Source organism: Acyrthosiphon pisum, chromosome A1, assembly GCF_005508785.2.
Source record: "Acyrthosiphon pisum isolate AL4f chromosome A1, pea_aphid_22Mar2018_4r6ur, whole genome shotgun sequence".
Taxonomy (NCBI): Eukaryota; Metazoa; Arthropoda; class Insecta; order Hemiptera; family Aphididae; genus Acyrthosiphon; species Acyrthosiphon pisum.
In genome coordinates, this window is record NC_042494.1 from 129,631,588 (window position 1) to 129,649,549 (window position 17,962).

Consider the following 17,962-nt stretch of genomic DNA (forward strand, 5'->3'; position numbering starts at 1 on the left):
CTTTAGTGGTCAATGGTGATATCTCTTTTACCATAGACAAGTTATTAATAACCGTAAAATTGATACCATTGATACCATACGGCACGAGGAATAATAAATATTATGATTATATTGTGTTTTGAATCTGTGATAAAAATTTATTATTTTTATAGTTGGTCGGACCAAATTCGTTTTAAAGTCTTACCGTCTTGGTAGTTTAGCACGTAGTTAGATTTAGGCTTTGAAATGAAAGAAATATTTCAATTACCTGATACTTTGCCCATATTCTTTGAATCCGATTCATCCGAAAAAGTGTTTATAGAATTCAACGGCGAAGACGTTTTATATATCATCGGGGCTATCGACGTCCACGTTTTGGAAGGGATTATAGAACCATGGGGTTATACGATGACCGTGGATAGTCCTAAGACTACATTGTACTCTTCGGGATTGCACGGATTGATTTCTATTAGTTCGGCCGACGGACAAAAAGCAGTTGTTGTGCTGGAGAAGAGCAGCCAATCCAGCAAATGGAAAACATTTATGAATAATTATGTTCCCAGTAAGTTAAAAGTTAAACTAAAAATTAAAAAGTATTAATCTGTCAATGAATTTTTTAGATTACAACATGTTTGACACTAGTGGAACTAGATTGACTCCTCCAAAACGTTTACTTGAACTAGAAGAGCAATTAGGTTGTTTGTTTGATCTGAGTAAGACTCCGATGTCAAATCAAAGGCTTGTGATGAATGAACAATATCAACATTTCTGTGATGAACTCCTCGAACGTCCTATTGGGTCCTCTACAGGTTAGTTTTATGTTGTACAGTGGTGTAGACATGATTTCTGAAAGCCCCTCCCCCCCGATCAAAAAAAAAAACGACAGCTAAATGGGAGGTGAAAATTGGAAAATCTTCAACCTCTCAAAACTTTTTTCTAAGGTAACTAGTAAAATAAAATTTTATACTCTGTATACGAAATGCTACAGTTGCACAGATGTCTGATAGCACTGCCGAATTTGTAAATGCGGGTACAATAATTATAAACTACGTTTCTCTTTGATAATTGATAGGTCCAATCAATTATCAATAATCCCATGAGTGTTTCTTTATTTAGATTTCAGTTAAATTAGTTGTATTTATACGCAGTGAACTAAACCCATATAGTGCCGTGGCGATAATGATTTCTCATAACTTAAAAACGATAATATCCGATAAAATTTTAAACACAGACACACATTGGAACTGTGGAAGTATAGCCCATTTAGTCGAGCCCACATACGTCATACATATTATATAATATATATACCAGTGGCGCAATTATCGGGAGTGTTGGGTGTGCAATTCACAGGGGACCCCGATTTTTGGGGTTCTCATATACGATATTCCTACTATAATGTGTAATATACAAAATAATATAATAATAATTAAATATTAATACAATTAATATAATATAATCTATATATAAATATTATAAAATAGAAGCCCCTTTTTTGTATGTATGAGCATATCTCGAAAAAACTTACTTATTTTAATACGGTTTTCGCTAGTAAATCGGTCGAGTCATGGGGAAAGTTTTAATGTATAATAATTTTGTTTGGTAAAATGAATTGGGTGCCGGGTGGCCGAAAATAATAACAATCTATGTCTATATATATAGTACAAATAAATGTTTGTCTGTATGTCGTTGATCTCCTAAACCACTGAAATTTTTTGTGTGTTTTTGAGAGTCTTTGAATGGTTTAGATTCACTATTAGTCTATTAGACCCAGTTGGTTCAACCCGGAGAGGTATTTTGAAATTTACGATAGACATTTTTGTTTATTTTTATTTTTTTTAAAAAATTAGTAAAAAATAGTATTTTAAATGTTTTCCATTAGTTAGTCTGGTAGATGAGTTAAAAGGATCCATTAAATCGCCGCACGCTTATGGTTTCGAATAAAGAAATTCTATCTTAAAAAAAACATGAGAGTTAAATGTATATTTGTAAGCTGTAGCTATTATATAGGTTCTCAAAAACTACTTGACCGATTTTGTGAAAATTTCAAATTGTTCTTGGAGATATAAGAAAGTTTAAAGAGTACTTTGAACCACGTTTGATTTATACCAAGTGTTGTACTGTGTTTAATTCTTGCTAGCACGTAACAGCCCCGGTCTAGAAATTTTCACATGGGCCCCTTATTATCAAGTTGCGCCACTGATATATAAACTATATAGTTTTGTCTCAGGTCTCTATAAATTATAAGATAAGCTATAAATTATAATAAATTATAACCATAGTCGTCAATCGTCATCGACCAATATTACATTAAAGTGCATACTACATAATGTAAACAAAGACACAAAATAAAGCTAATGGAGGGGGATCTGACCCCCACATCCCCCCTTGTCTACAACACTGGTGTTGTATGAACCATTTGAACCCCATTCACAAGTTGTTTATATTAAGTTATAGTTATATATATATTATAGTTGTTTAAAATTAAAAATGTTTGATTATAGAATCAATCAGAATTATGTTGGCTGGGTACAAAAATTCTGGAAAATCAACAATGATGCGGTATTTTATAAATAAATGTCTTAAGAAGTGGAACAGAATATTAGTATTGGACTTTGATATTGGCCAAAGTGAATTTTTCATACCTGGATGTATTTCAGCATTTGTTATTGATAAACCATTACTTGGACCAAATTATACACATTTAATGCAACCTTTAAAGTAATCTTAATTATTGCTTAATTGTTTTTTTATAATTTATAGAATCTTTCAATAAATTATTTAAGTTATGCTCAAACAGTAATTACAATAGGTTTTTTTTATGTTTTTAGATCATATTTTTTTGGGAGCAATGATGTTATGACTAATGTACCACTTTACAATGAGATTGTTAAAAAAATAATCAACGATATCAATACTGATGAGTTGCAACTAATGCCTTGTTTTATTAACACCATGGGATTTGTTGAAGGTAAAATTTAGATCTAAATCATAAATAAATAATAATAGTGTACTCTCGATTATCCGAGGTCTTCTGCAGAACAAACCATGTACATCATCAAATTCAATTAACAACCTGCTTTATTGGTTAAGATGATATTGTCAGCAAATTTTTTTTCTCTCTGACCCAGGCATAACTTAGCAAATTTTACATTTACAATAATGATCATAATCATATTAATTTCTGAAATTAGAGTGAAATTACCTCTTATAAAATTTGAAGGTAAGATTATCTGGGGCATCTCATAGAATTTTTATTATATTATTTAAATTATGAAATACTCATCTTGCTTTAAAATTAAAATATAATAAAAAGCCTATTAGATGCCCTAGAATCTTATCCTCAAATTTTCTAAGACATCATTTTAGTCTAATTTTAGAAATAAATATGATTATGATCATTATTGTCAACATAACATTTGTTATATTGCGTGGGTTAAAGAAAAAAAATTAGAAGCATCCTCTTAACCCAAAAAATATTTACAAAGGGATTCTCATTTAATTTTCCTTAAATACTACATATTATATAATATTACAAGATTTACATAATTATAATTTTTTAATAGTATAATTATTGAATTGCGTAGATTATCTGCGGAATTCCGCTGATCCGTGGATGCCACGCCACCCTAATCAACAGTATACTAATAATACAGAAAAAAAGTCATAAATAAAAAATTAAATAATTTATTTTTATTTTTAGGAGCAGGTCTCAAGATCTTACATAATCTTATATCTGAAACTAAACCATCTGATGTATTACAGATTAAATTCAATGACAACCAAGAGTTAAATTTGCATTCAGAAATTGTAAATGACAATACAAAATCTTCTTTGTCATACAACCTTTGGTATTTTACGTCTACTGTTAAAAATAAGTTTGCTAAGGCTCCTTATTCACCGTAAGCCATATACAAAATAAAGTTCTTTTTTAAACATTTTTTTAACATTTTATATCTTTATAGAAACATTAATAAGCACATTAGGCAACAATTGGTAACATCATCCTACTTCAGCAAATGTTTGGAAAGTACAGATATCTATTTTAATGATGTTGTCCCATACAAGTATAAATTATTGTAACATTGATAATTAACATAGAATAATAATATTTAATTCACAGAATAAACATCCGAAATATTAATATCCAAATAAAGGATGTTGATGATTTAACCCAAGATGAATCTTTAGATATAATTAACGCTAATGTGTTGGCCCTGTGTGTGGCCAATAACACAGAATTATGTGAATGTGTTGGATTTGGTGTGTATTTTATGTTGTTCAATAATATACAAAAGCTGAATATAATTATTTATTTTATTTTAGGTGTTGTCCGTGCTGTAAATAAATCTACTGGTGACATATTTATAACTACTCCTGTAACACCAGATGTATTGAGACATGTCAATCAGTTAAGACTTGGTAACGTAAATTTGCCATACACATTCTATACAGAAGGTACAGAAAATCCAAAATATGTTAGTGCAAAGCAGGACAGCATATTAAATGAGAAGGTTGCTAGACATTATAAAGTGATGTAATGAATGTTTTAATAATAATTGTTCTTTATCAAATATTGAAAATAATAATAAAAAAATAACAAAAATAAGTGAGATCAATGTCTTTTAAATTCTTAATATTAATAATCTAATGGTTCTCTAGTTTAATTTAATTTATATCTCTATCAAATCTAAAATAAAGAGCTGTGAGTACTGTTTTGGTACCAATTTTAGGAATTACTAATGATGAAATTTGATGACAATCAGCTCTGCTAGATTTTGGCAACAATTCGCCAATTTCAAATGAACCTTGTTCAATCATCAACTCAAAAGCTGCATGGCACTTATACTGGTTATTGGTTTCAAGATCATAATACCTGATAAGACAGTGATTTTATAATAACTTTTAATAATAAAATTGTAGAATATATTTAACTTACCCGAAAGGTTTTATGTTTTGACAACATACTGTACGTTTTAAGTATGGATAAAGAATAATGTCTTCCGGTTCAGTATCTAAATTATATTACAAAATATAAACTAAAATATTACTTTTAAAAAAAGATGAACAAATTTTACCTAGAACAGTTAAAATTCCATTATCCAAACAACTGCGGATCATATCAAATGATCTTCCTACATATGCTGATCTCCATTTATCCAAAACTAAATTATTGAACTTAGGATGTTTGCGGAGTAAAAATTTGCACCAACCCGTTTCAATAGATAATTTATTTTCATCACATGTATACAAATTACATCCATCACAATAGCATGTATGACCTTTTTCTAAGAAAAATGCATCTGAAAAAATGAATAGTTAAAATTCATTCACAAACTACTCATTCTCATTGTTTGGTAACTAACCTGGAATACTAAGATAAGCTCTGATTTTTGATGATAAATTAAAATATTGACACTGTTTGAGACGAAGAGATTTCAATATTTCGTTTTGTCTCCGTTCTCTTGTATCTGGAGTATAATAACCAGAGGTTTTCCCTGCACGAATTTTTGACATTCTCAGTGTAGACGTACTTGCTTCCTCATCTATCCATCCGGCCAATTCGGCTGAGCGAGATCTAACATCATGACCACTTGCCACCAATACATTTTCATTGGTCTTGTCTGTTTTCATCCAAGTTAAATCTGCCAATTCAGTTTCTTCGCACGCCGGACTTTGTTTTTCATCACCTTCAAAGTCAGCTTTCTCTTCAGATGGGATTGGTTGACTAGCATCCTCAGGTAATAAGTCACATTCCAAAGGCATATTTGGGACAGGATCAACAGGGGACAAGTCAATAAAAGGATTTACTATGGACACCTAGGTAGTTTGGTAGAATTTTTAAAGTATAGTTTAAAACAATAATAATACAAATGTACTACTATTTACCTGTTCACATTGTCCATACAAATCCACGATACCGTAACAATCAGCTGGCATGTTAATTGCAGCTACTCCAAAATCTATACGATTAACAAACAATTTTAAGCGATTTTCTCCATCAATCATGATTCCAATGATATCTCCTGGTAAACAATAATTCAAATCTGGACCGTAATTACTTTTAATCTAACAACAAATAAATATATATACCTATATATTTAAAATCCTCATAACATTTTATAGAAAATATTTACTTTAAGGCCATCAAAATATACAGAATCACCAGAAATTATCCATGTGCTATCATATCCCTTTAAAGATAACGCTGTTGCTGGTGCAGAATTATTGGTACATGTAATCTTAGACACGCCAATCATTAATGATGATTCCCACTTCTTATTTAATGTTTGGATTTCAACCTGTAAACAAATATCAATCATAAAATATACTAATATAATCAATAATTATTAGTTTGAAATTAAAAAATGTATATACCTGGAATAAAGAGTTTGGTAGCAAAATATCTGATGTCATTGTTAACCCGTGATGATAACTTTCTGTTCTAGTTGCTATACGGCCATCTCGTGATAAGCGTACATTGCGACCTCGCCAGTCATTAAATCTCATTAATTTATATGTAGACTATAAACAATTACAATATTTATTTTATTTAATACGTTCAATTAAATTCAATTTTACCTCATCTATAAAATAACTGATTTCAGATGAACAGCATTCACTCATATCTTCGTCCAGTACAGTCATTCTTTTCAGAACATTAATTGTTGTGTCTCTAAAATAAAATAATTAATTAATTTAAAGTAGATGCAACTCTAATTTAGATTTAAATTTTTGAGAATAATTTAATACTAACACTTTAACTGATTCAGATATATCTGATGTATTTTCACTACACTGCGAAGAAACCATTTGCACATTTGTTTTAGAATCTTGATCCGTATGTATTACTTTAGCCGAAATATGACAACCGTACAAATCAATCACCCCATAAATAACCTAATACCAAGTTTTTATAATTAAATATAATGTTGAAATATTAATATATTACAGTAAACTCTTGTTATGCCGAATCTCATGGAAAATAGAAAGTTTGAGATAGCTAAAAATTCAAGTTTCCGTCAAAAGTCAATGCCGATTGCATGAACAATCACTAAACATTCAACTAATCGAATTTGAGCTAATGGTCCCTTAAACATGATTTAGTGGCCATTACATTAAATTAATAATTTTTTTCATGCAACCAACATTATTGTAATAGTTTCAAGAGGATTACAATTTAGTTTCAGTTTGAGATATTGAATTTCAACATAATAAGAATCTATTGTACTTACTTGACTTTATATAAAAAATACAAAGCCCCTATGATCAGAAATGGTAAAAATGTATTTGAGAGATAACTACCTCTGATAATTTTAAGTTTAAAGGGGTGTTGGTTGGGTGTCCAGTGGTGATGCGATATTACTTATTTGAAGGCGAGTTCACATAGTGATAACAAGGAGGGTAGATATTAGAGAAAATGTCTACCAATATTTAAATACATCATGCCATTTCTGTAGTAACCTTCCCTATTTTATGGAATATTATGCAGAATTAAATACAGTATAAGAACATTGAAAGTTACCTCAGGTACATTATATACAGCAGTTCCTTGATCATAGCCATTCACAAACAAATGTAATGTTCGATCCGCTGTATACTTAATACCAACTCTATCACCCTCTCTCAGCCTATCTAAGCTTGGACAATAGTTGTTCATGATCAATGATTGATTGTACCATACTTGGTTACCTATAAAACTTCATGATTTTAATATTATAATTAAAACAGTAAAATTAAATAACATACCAGAAAAATACCATACATCTGATTTTATATTTAAATCTTTGATATTAGATGGCAATGGAGTTTCTGGCAGACAACTAATAACACCAATTCGCATACTTCCTGCATAATTTGTATTACATTTTACTATTAATATTTGAAATAATTCGTTAGGCTGCATCTTATTGTCACATATTAAGAGGCCCCCTTTGAAAGATTTTACTCGAGTGGCTGTTCTATTATCTTCAATTAGTACTATGTTTTCTCCGGACAGATATTCAATTAAATTAATATCTCTAAAATATAGAAGAAAATCATATCAACATTATTTAATCATAATACAACTAAATCAACTTTAAATACTTTTGTCCTTTAACTCCAGTTTCGGTCTGAACAGATATTGCATCATCCTGTGAGCAGCAACTTGTGTCTGAATCACTATCATCACATCTAATTTCTGGTGGACTTTGGATAGTAACTTGGGTGCATCGACCATATATATCAATCACTGGATATAAATTTGGAGGTACACTGGTACAAGCTACCCCTTGATCATGCCCATCCAAAAAATAATGCAAATAACCATTGTTATGTCTCATTACACCAACAACAGAACCAACTTTAACTTTGTCCAAATCCAGTGAATAATTGTATTTAATTGCTAACCCATCTTTCATCACCGTACATCCAGATAAAACCCAAGTATCATGATCTAAATCTGTCATAGTATTTGGCAGATCAGCAGATAGGATATTTGGGGGAATTGTAGTAACACCTAAAAAACATTTCATATTAAATATTATTTTATATTATCTATTAGTTCCATGATATACTTACCAACTTCTATTGAGCCTGACCATCGGTCATTAAGTTTATCCACACTAACAGAAAATAATTCACCATCTTGCAACATTTGATTGACTAGAACAATTGACTGACTAAATTCATATTCACAATACAACCTGTCAGCTGTACGACCACGTGACCCAGGAACTATACGTGCATTTTTTCCATGATTAGGAAAGAATCTAACATTATTTCTTTGATATGAAATAAAAATAATTAATATGGATTATTGATGTAATAATAAAATATTACATACTTGTATGGAGAAATTTGATCAACATTATCACGACATAGAGTAATTTGTGCTGCCTGTCCATATAGATCAACAACACCGTACACCCCTGTTGGAATATTTTTAGCTGCCTCTCCTTGGTCTACGCCATTTACATAGAAGTATAAAGAGCCATTTGATTTGACCATAGCACCAACACGGTCTCCTACCCTTAATGTATCTAAATTTACACCGTATTGATTGACAACTGTAATGCCATTATGCATAATTCCTACACCGGTCATCATCCAAGTACCAGAATGTACATTTGTCATAGTTAAAGGATAGTCAATATCTCCTGGACGATGTGTTGTCACGCCAATTTCTATTGAACCAGCCCATTTAGTGACTAGACGGTCCAAACGAACTTCAAATAATTCATTTGAACGCAGTGGACGCTTGGTTAACACAACACCATTATTAAAATCATCTAATGCGCTAAAATAAAAATAATTGATCAATTAAGAAACTAATAAATGCTCATATTCTTCTTACTTTGGCCTGTAAGCAACAGTATTATTATTAATGACTAGAGTATGTGCACCGCACATAGGATGGAATTCAAGTAAATCTTCATTGATTTCTGAAACAAAATCAACAGTTTTAATGTCTATTAAAACAAATTATGGTATCTAATCAATGTTGTTTTAATTTCTCAATCTTAATTATAATCCAAAACTAACGTTTTTTTTTTCCATTGATCAAAAAATTGTCAAAATGAATTAGCACATATTATAGGTGCCAAAACAGTTATAATTTAAAAATAAGACCAGTAAATTTTGATTGTATCATTGTTTTAGCATGAAAAATACAGCTATATTATATTATTATAGATAAAAAGGATGCTTAATATGTACCAAACAATTAAACTTACGTTGATTTTCATTAGATAAAGTTAATGAATTGCTTAGCCTTGTTAGCAAATTTTTTTCTTCATTAACATCACGATCAACAATAGTAACTTTAACCGTTCTGCCATACATATCAACTACACCCCATACTTTAGAGGGTAAATTAGAAACAGCTACTCCTTGATCAAGACCATTGATGTAATAATGTAGATCACCATTTCGCTTTCGTATCAGACCAATACGATCGCCAACCTAAAACGGTATAACAAATTTAGAATAAATTATTAATGGAATTATAATAGGTACCTTTAAATCATCCAGATTGAAATTCCCGTATTCCCTTCTTATTCCTTTACCATTGGCCAATATACCACGGCCAGACATCATTGAAGTACCTGTCCTCAAATTAGTCATTGTTGATGGTATCGGAATAGCTCCTGGATCATGAATAGTCACACCCACCTCAACGCTACCGCTCCACTTGTCTACTAGTTTATCAATGCGAATCTACAAAACAAACAATCAATCTCATGAAAGAGTATATATTCGATTTGTGGGTCGACATAATTTTTATCTTTACCTCAAATAGTTCATCGTCGAATATATTTCTATTTGTCATGACAACACCATTATTAAATTCATCATATGCTCGAAGCCGTTTGGCTGATCTATTGTTCGGAGAAAGTTTCACTAACGTGCCACACCGCACATGAAATCTCAAACGGTCGTCTGAATCAGACTGCATGGTTAGGATTTTTCAGATTTCATTTCATGAGCCAAATGTTGAAACGACAATTTTATATACCGCGCAGGGTTACATGGCGTAAACTGTATAGACGAATCTATCTCATCATTCAGCCGTAATTGAATGAAAACAAATGACTGTACATTTGTCTGCGGATTGTGGAAAAAAATATAAATTGATAGTAAATCGGTATAAAGTTTCGATGTAAGTAGTTGAAATTTGTAAGTCGAAAATAACTACTCCATCCGACGATCCGACCGTCTATATAGTGTCTACACCCTTATCGACTATCGTTGGAACCATTAGATAGATAACATAATGTAAAAAAGATCGGCGACTAGACGGTACGGATCACTAGTCCGTGGTACATATATAGGTAGATCTGTGTTTGTCGTTTGTGGTGATCACCATAGGATCCGATCGGTTATAGATAAGAAATTAATGATAATTACTATCTTGAGTCTGTGGGTTGTTTATATCACGATAATAGATATAGATGTGCTACAACTGCAGCTCACTGCTCATAATATTCAATCAGTCAACACGTGTTTGGTGTTTCACTGTTTCAGACTTCAGTGTTAGTGTTTAATATTAATTATTAAACATTAAAACAATGACGAGTTTTATTCCATGTGTGAAATGGGTAAAACAAGGTGTATCGTTACATCAAAATACGATAAAATTATCTCAGCAAGAATTAAAAGAACTAACAGAAACCAATCCCAAAGAAAAAGAGTTAAGTCGGAGTGACAAAAAAGACTATGGTTTAGAAAATTATGACGAAGAAGAAATGGATATGTCTGGAGCCATGTCCATTGGTGGTTTGGCCGTATATAATAATAATGACTTTAATGATTCCGATACCGACAGTGACAAGCTCGATGAAATACTCAAACCGGACGACAATCTTGTATTAGTAGGCAATGTTAAGAAAACAGAGTGCTCACTAGAAATTTATGTTTATAATGGCAACGACAAAGATTTTTACATTCATCATGACATCATTTTGAAGCATCCACCTCTATGTTTGGAATGGTTTGGTTGCGTTGGAAATTTCTGTGCTATGGGATCAATGTCTGCCATGATAGAAGTTTGGGATTTAGATTTGATTGGGTGTTTGGAACCCACATATAGGTAACTATTATAACACAAAACTAAATAAAATATTTAACACTTGATTTGCATTTAAATTTTAAATATTTCATTTGCGTTTGTAGATTGGGTAGAAAAAAGAAAAAAAATCCTGAAAAAAATTATGGTCATACTGATGCTATCTTAGATATATCGTGGAATGAACATCTACCTCATATACTTGCCAGTGGTTCAGTAGATGAGACTACCTTACTTTGGGATTTAGAAACAAATGAACCTCATACAAGAATGGAAAATTTTGGGGATCACGTTCAATCACTTAAATGGCATCCATTTGAATCACAGACGCTTGCAGTTGGTTCTTCAGATTTTTATGTTTATGATTGTCGAACTTATGATACATATAAAAATTGGAATGTTAAAGGTAAAGTAGAAAAAGTTCATTGGGATCCGTCCAATGGATTCTTGTGTTACATTGGTACTGATAGAGGTCAACTAATTTGCTATGATTGTCGAGCTGATAAACCACTGTGGAAGTATAAAGGTCATGAGAATGAAGTAACTGGAATTTATGTCTGGGAGAAATTTATTGTTAGCTCTTCAACAGACGAAACCTTAAAAGTATGGGATAGAGAGAATAAGCACTTAGTTAAAATTAGAGAATTTTCCGGTGCTTTGCATAGTTTAGATGGAAGTACTGATAACCCATCTTTAGTGGCTGTTGGTGGAAGTGGTACTTCTAAGTTTCAATTATTTGATATTAATGATTTTAGTTTAAAAACATGTTAATTTTAATAAAATACATTTTTCAAAAAGTTTTGTTATTGTTATTTGTAATAATGATTGCTCCTTATATTGTCTCCAGATATTTACAAATTGGTCATAATCCATATTTTGATTGTCTAGCTATTACTGAACTGTAAACACGTGTTGGACTGAAAAACTCGTCCCATTATCTGTTGTCGCTATCACAGATTATATTAAATTATATTATGTTTTGTCTTATATAATCTGTGGCGCTATATTGATTTCTTTTATTTATTCTTTATTTAAAAAATAACCTAGATTCATTATTACTAAGAATTTTATTTTTGTTTGTAAGATTCTAATTAAAATATAGCTCGGCTACCCAAGCCCGGATCAAGACATTTTGAGGCCCAAGGGCCAAAGTTTTAAGTGAGGCCCCTGTTTGATAAAAAAAAAAAATAATGTATATTATATTATTTAATATTAGGTACCTGGTATAATAAATATACAGTGCAACAAAAAGAACTGACCAAAAAAAAATAAAAATTTATGTTACGTAAACGTATGACAAAAATTTATAAAATTATAAGATTAGTATAGTCTTAGAATAGTAGAATAGTCTTAGAAATATACCCATGTTAGCAAATTTCTAAAAATAATATTTTTAAAAAATTATTGCGTTCCAAACTAATTTAATCAAAAGAATATTGATATTTAAAAAAATTCTAAAAAATTAACTATTTGCTTTAGATAAATGTTTTTACCATCCAAATCATTCTTATGATCAGATTCACAAACTGGCTATTTTGAATTAATTCAAAAAAATTTTTCATTTTTAGTATAAGAAAATAAAAATAATTTTTTTTTGTTACATGTGTAGTGTAAGTGGCTATAAATTATAATATATCAAAAAAAAAATTTTAAATATTGTTTAAAACAATAGTTATTCCAAATGTCAATTCTATCTGTTACACTCTGTATATAGGTATTAGGTACATAATTGAATAATGTATCACTTTATTTACAAATTATAATTTACCAGCTTTTTTCCTGGCTTAATAATCATAGATTTTTTTTAGGTGATTTATGCAGTGTTAAAGCCTATAATGAATAAAGTAATGGACAAATCCGAGGCCTCTAAATAAATTCTAACTATCGAGGCCCAGGGGCCATGGCCCCCTGGAACCCCCCCCCCCCTTAACATGGGCTTGCGGCTTGTTAATTGATAAGTTATATACTATATTATTACAATACATGTTCCATTTTTAGAGGAGTTGAGTCTCGCCTTTTTTATATGAACACTCGTTTTTGTTTAGAAAAAAAAAAAGGAAAAAAGTGAAATAAACCAAGTAATAATCATTTTTATTTCAATATAACTTTTACTACATTATTGTGAAACTATAAGCAGTAAAAATAATACTATAAACATTGAATTAGCCCATGCCTGGTGATAATAATAAAAACTATAGACATATTTTTTTTTATTATTCTTATTTAGCATGATTATATTTATCTTTAATCATGTTATTTAATATAGATAAGCGTGGCGGTTGTATACATTAAAAGTGACTAGAACAAACTATAAAACGTATTTTATGCATACAAACGAGTAGGAATGTATAATAGATAAAAATATTATATTTATTTAATAGATTAAAAAAAAAAATATGATTATAAGTCTAAAAGCAAAGGAGAAGATGCTGTTGTGGTATGATTTTCATTATCTGTTTCATCAGTATCCAAGCATAATTGTGATAGTTCTGTCAAAGCAGAAACAGAATCATTCTTTTTAAGTAGTGGCGGCAAATCTCTGTACACTCTTGGATTGTCAACTGAATTGTGTACACTTTCCTATAATTTAAATTATTAATTAATATATAATTCAATTGAGTACCTAATTAATATGAATAATACATTACAACATATAAATATTTTTTCTTACATCGTTAAGATCATCTTGGTTAAGTTCGTTTACTGGCTGGACGGACTTATATTGAAATGCAGTACAAGTCAAATCCATCTCAATAGGAAAGAGCGGTGGTTCACTAACGTTGTTACCTCCAAGCATCATCCAACTTATTTCCCGATTGTAACTTGCCATTTGTGAAGCGATTGCGTGTAATTGACCTACAACATCATGCACATGTTTATTTTCTAACAGTTCAATTTTGGCCAAGACATCTTCTCTAAGTGCAGCAAATCGTTTTCTTGCTAACTGTCGGCATCTCAATACAAGTCTATACAAAAAAAAAACATGATTATAGATTTAACAAAAACATTTTTTGGATGTTTCAGTCTCTATAAGTACACTCAAACTGATATTTTTTTTGTTATATCGGTTTACCTGTATTCATAATTGCCTGTTTCAATACGATATAAAGGTTCGTCTGCCGAACAATAAGTTATCTCTTCGTCATCTAACTCTTTGACTTTTAAACAGTAAGATAAATATTCAAATTTCACATCGGCGTACTTGCGTATTGTTTGCTTGGTGTCTGGTATAGCTTTATTCAGGTATGTACCAAATGACCTAGATATCTATTCCAGAACTATTAATCATATTTAAAATAAAAATGTATTAATTTTTTTATATTTACGGGTTTTAGAGCTTTGATTAGCATAAGACCTTGACGTTCCATTCGTCTGTGATATTCAGCAAAGCGCACTAAAGCTTCACTAGCTCTAGGTTGTGGTTCTCTAGCACCTATTTCGGCAAATGTGTCCCCAAACTCTACAATAAATATATACAGATGAATAGATGATGATTATTATAGAATATTGGTTAGATCACATTAATATGATCTTAAAAATACTGTATCTTGAAAATACCTTTAAAACACTGGGTCAGGGCATAAAATGCACGAAGTACACGTTCTGTATGATCAACCAAGTGACGATATGATTGTTCCATATCATCCAGCTGTTGTAAACGTTTAACTAGACTATCATTGACTAGTATTGCACGAGACATACCCAAAGAATCAGCAGTGGTGGCCGACATACGTTCAACTAGTCTATGTTTAACTTTTTTTAATACAATATCCAAAGTTTTGCCTTGACGAGCATCAGCATGTAATTTGTTGTATTTCAAAATTACTCGTCCCTTACATACAAATAGATAAACATAGATAAGAAACTATAAAAAAAATTCAGTTTTACACAAAAAAGTAAAACCATTAAACTCACAACACTTGATTGTATCATTTGAGCTACTTGTAATTTTGTATGTCCACGTACACATTCATTATTTATAGCTAGAAGCTCATCACCACTTTCTAATGTACCATCTAATGCAGCCGGTGAATTGTCAGATACCTATGATAATATCATTCACATAAGTACATTGGATTTATGACTAAAATGTAATACTTGAGTTGACAAATCAATATTTTTTAGAAGTGAAGTAAAGAAACTCATACCTGGATAACATAAATACAAGGGCAGTGAGGCGGTCCTCCACCAATTGTTATTCCTATAAGGTTGGTTGTCGTGTCCTTATTAATTGTGACAACCCCAGAGGTTACTTTCATACCCCTAAACAAGTTAAATAAATTAGCGTAAAAATACCACGATTAAGTAAATATTTAAACTTACATTTTATCTTCATCAAAACACAGATCACCATATTCATAGTCGTACATTGTACGTAAGAAAATTCTTAATACGCCCAAGAATGGTTTTTTTCTTTACGATGTTGTAAGTATATATTTTATAATATTCTGAAATTGAACATACATTATGTAGACATGTAATAATATACAAATAACAATAATAATTAAGATATATTTAGAGTTAATAAACTGTGAATTGATACTAACAGCTAGAGATGTCATAAAAGTTAAAACCTTCAACATTATAGCATACAAATGTATACAAAAATATAATATATTGAAGTATAAAATATTTATAGGCTATAATATCTTGAAACTTCTAATCCGGCTGAATAAAGAATCTAGGTATAATATAATTTCGATTTGATTGCAAACAAACAATAATACTAAATGTCCAACAATATATACTAAAAATCCAGACAAAAACAGAAATTCAATCACTGTAGTCAATTTTCCAAGCGGACACAGACACAGTGTCAGTATTTAATATATTAATATTAATTAATAATAGGTAATTACTTATTAAACGTTTTCTCTAGACATTGTCACTGAGTCGTGGAGTGTCGCGAGTCGTGACTCGCTAATTTCTAACAATCGTCGAGTACCGAAACAGTGAGTACTGACCAGACGACTAGACTAGTGAATACTGATTGACTTTTACTGATTAGTGATTAGCATTACTAGATAGTATTTTATTCTGTGATAGTACGGACATACGGACTTGACATAACAACAAGGCTGGTCCACACAAATATAAAAATACATTTATGTATAAGTACAATGTACATACATATTATATTTTTATATATCTGTGGTCCTTAGATCATAGGTATATAATAGCATGTCGAAATATAAATAAAATTGTATATTATGATTTGTAATCTGTGTTCGTACCACGAACTACTACATGTAGTAGTTCGTGATTCGTACCCCTGCCATAAGTAATAGGTGATAATAGATATTTGTCCGTGGTTCATGGTTAGCTGAAGGAGACCATATACCGGGCTTATCAGTTATCTGTGGTATAAGCTATAATATAAACAAAATTATTTTGTATTCAAAATGCTGTGAAATGCAATAAATCTTTATTTTCGTAATTTCGTATTCGTATTATTTTTCTGATTTTTTATTGAATTTGTCAATTTTCTAAAACGGCGCGGACGATAACGGTACCTGCTGCAGATTTCATCATCATGCCCAGGCTCAAGAAGAGATCATTAGAAACCAAAGCTAGGATATCGCGAATGAAACGAGCCGAGAAACGAAGAGAACAAATTTTGATTTTAAAAACGCAAGCCGAAGAAATGGAAATTTTATGGTATGAACCATCATATTAACATTTATTATTTGTTTAGTTGTCTTTAAATGTAGGTAAGCATTTCAACCCACTAAATTTCTTACAAACTAAGAATGTTTTTGAATACATAGTTAGTTGACTTTATATTGGAATTATTAAATATATTTATATCAGAGTAAAATTTGAATTTAGTATAAATAAGACCTAGTATTTAGTTCAATCTTACTCATTAATAAGTTATTAATCTTTAGATGTAATTATGACTGGCTGGTGGCTACTGGCTAGCTAACGACTATCTTAAATATAGGTAGCAATTACGCAAATACATTATTGATTAAAACTGATTTTTAAAATGTTAAAACTAAAACCAAAAAACAGTTTTTATATCTCATTTGTTTATAATAATATATGATATATTGTAATATACTAATATGATTACCATATACAGTATGTCCCAGAAGTCCCGTATCACCCTCAGTATCTCCGTGGAAAATCAATATATTTAAATGCAATTTTTTTACAGTAATAAGTTTAGAAATTCTGATTGATTAACATAATATTCAATTTTTTTTTTTTCAAAAATTCAAAAATTATCAAACATTTTTGTTAGGAAAATAAATTTATTAAATTTCCAAGATAGCCATTTTGTTGATCATATTTTTTAAAACAGTTCAAAAAAAAAAAATATTAAAATTTAATGAAGATTGCCCAAGTTAGGGCTAATTATTATTTTTAATTTTAGCCAAAAAATCAGCGTGATTGTAATAATGAACATGTGAACCGTATTTTGCTAATGCCGTA

At 30.4% G+C, this 17,962-nt stretch overlaps 5 protein-coding genes across 5 annotated transcripts in view; 3 read left to right on the forward strand and 2 right to left on the reverse strand.

The window, feature by feature from the left end:
• Positions 1 to 131: 131 nt before the first annotated feature.
• Positions 132 to 4,591, forward strand: LOC100167604 (polynucleotide 5'-hydroxyl-kinase nol9). The gene is made up of 8 exons (XM_001945237.5): positions 132 to 541; positions 600 to 788; positions 2,481 to 2,697; positions 2,808 to 2,947; positions 3,680 to 3,878; positions 3,942 to 4,043; positions 4,100 to 4,239; positions 4,303 to 4,591. Exons 1-8 carry the CDS (start codon positions 226 to 228, stop codon positions 4,515 to 4,517), a joined length of 1,518 nt encoding a protein of 505 aa, XP_001945272.1. The 5' UTR covers positions 132 to 225; the 3' UTR covers positions 4,518 to 4,591.
• LOC100168316 (neuralized-like protein 4) lies at positions 4,554 to 10,774 on the reverse strand. Its single transcript, XM_001943579.5, has 18 exons — positions 10,250 to 10,774; positions 9,976 to 10,176; positions 9,693 to 9,921; positions 9,314 to 9,401; positions 8,804 to 9,256; positions 8,539 to 8,741; positions 8,065 to 8,476; positions 7,726 to 7,997; positions 7,502 to 7,668; positions 6,734 to 6,876; positions 6,559 to 6,652; positions 6,355 to 6,501; positions 6,114 to 6,278; positions 5,866 to 6,045; positions 5,343 to 5,796; positions 5,055 to 5,279; positions 4,916 to 4,991; positions 4,554 to 4,852 (listed from the first exon to the last, which is right to left on the reverse strand). The coding sequence occupies exons 1-18, from the start codon at positions 10,412 to 10,414 to the stop codon at positions 4,645 to 4,647; spliced, it is 3,882 nt and encodes a 1,293-aa protein (XP_001943614.1). The 5' UTR covers positions 10,415 to 10,774; the 3' UTR covers positions 4,554 to 4,644.
• Positions 10,775 to 10,899: 125 nt separating this feature from the next.
• On the forward strand, positions 10,900 to 12,321 carry LOC100165573 (periodic tryptophan protein 1 homolog). Its single transcript, NM_001326650.1, is given in 2 exon segments — positions 10,900 to 11,548; positions 11,632 to 12,321. Coding segments are annotated over 2 exon segments (1,185 nt in total). The 5' UTR covers positions 10,900 to 11,027; the 3' UTR covers positions 12,296 to 12,321.
• Positions 12,322 to 13,594: 1,273 nt separating this feature from the next.
• On the reverse strand, positions 13,595 to 16,671 carry LOC100166264 (PRKCA-binding protein). The gene is made up of 9 exons (XM_001943639.5): positions 16,384 to 16,671; positions 15,848 to 15,972; positions 15,673 to 15,787; positions 15,440 to 15,568; positions 15,083 to 15,356; positions 14,851 to 14,984; positions 14,598 to 14,791; positions 14,196 to 14,490; positions 13,595 to 14,104 (listed from the first exon to the last, which is right to left on the reverse strand). The coding sequence occupies exons 2-9, from the start codon at positions 15,892 to 15,894 to the stop codon at positions 13,925 to 13,927; spliced, it is 1,368 nt and encodes a 455-aa protein (XP_001943674.1). The 5' UTR covers positions 15,895 to 15,972; positions 16,384 to 16,671; the 3' UTR covers positions 13,595 to 13,924.
• Positions 16,672 to 16,919: 248 nt separating this feature from the next.
• Positions 16,920 to 17,962, forward strand: part of LOC100163507 (methyl-cpg binding protein-like) — a 2,614-nt gene continuing 1,571 nt past the window's right edge. Inside the window, exon 1 of the mRNA NM_001162695.2 lies at positions 16,920 to 17,182. Within this exon, the coding sequence (NP_001156167.1) occupies positions 17,058 to 17,182 (125 nt within the window). The 5' untranslated portion in view covers positions 16,920 to 17,057. The remainder of the gene's footprint in view (positions 17,183 to 17,962) is intronic.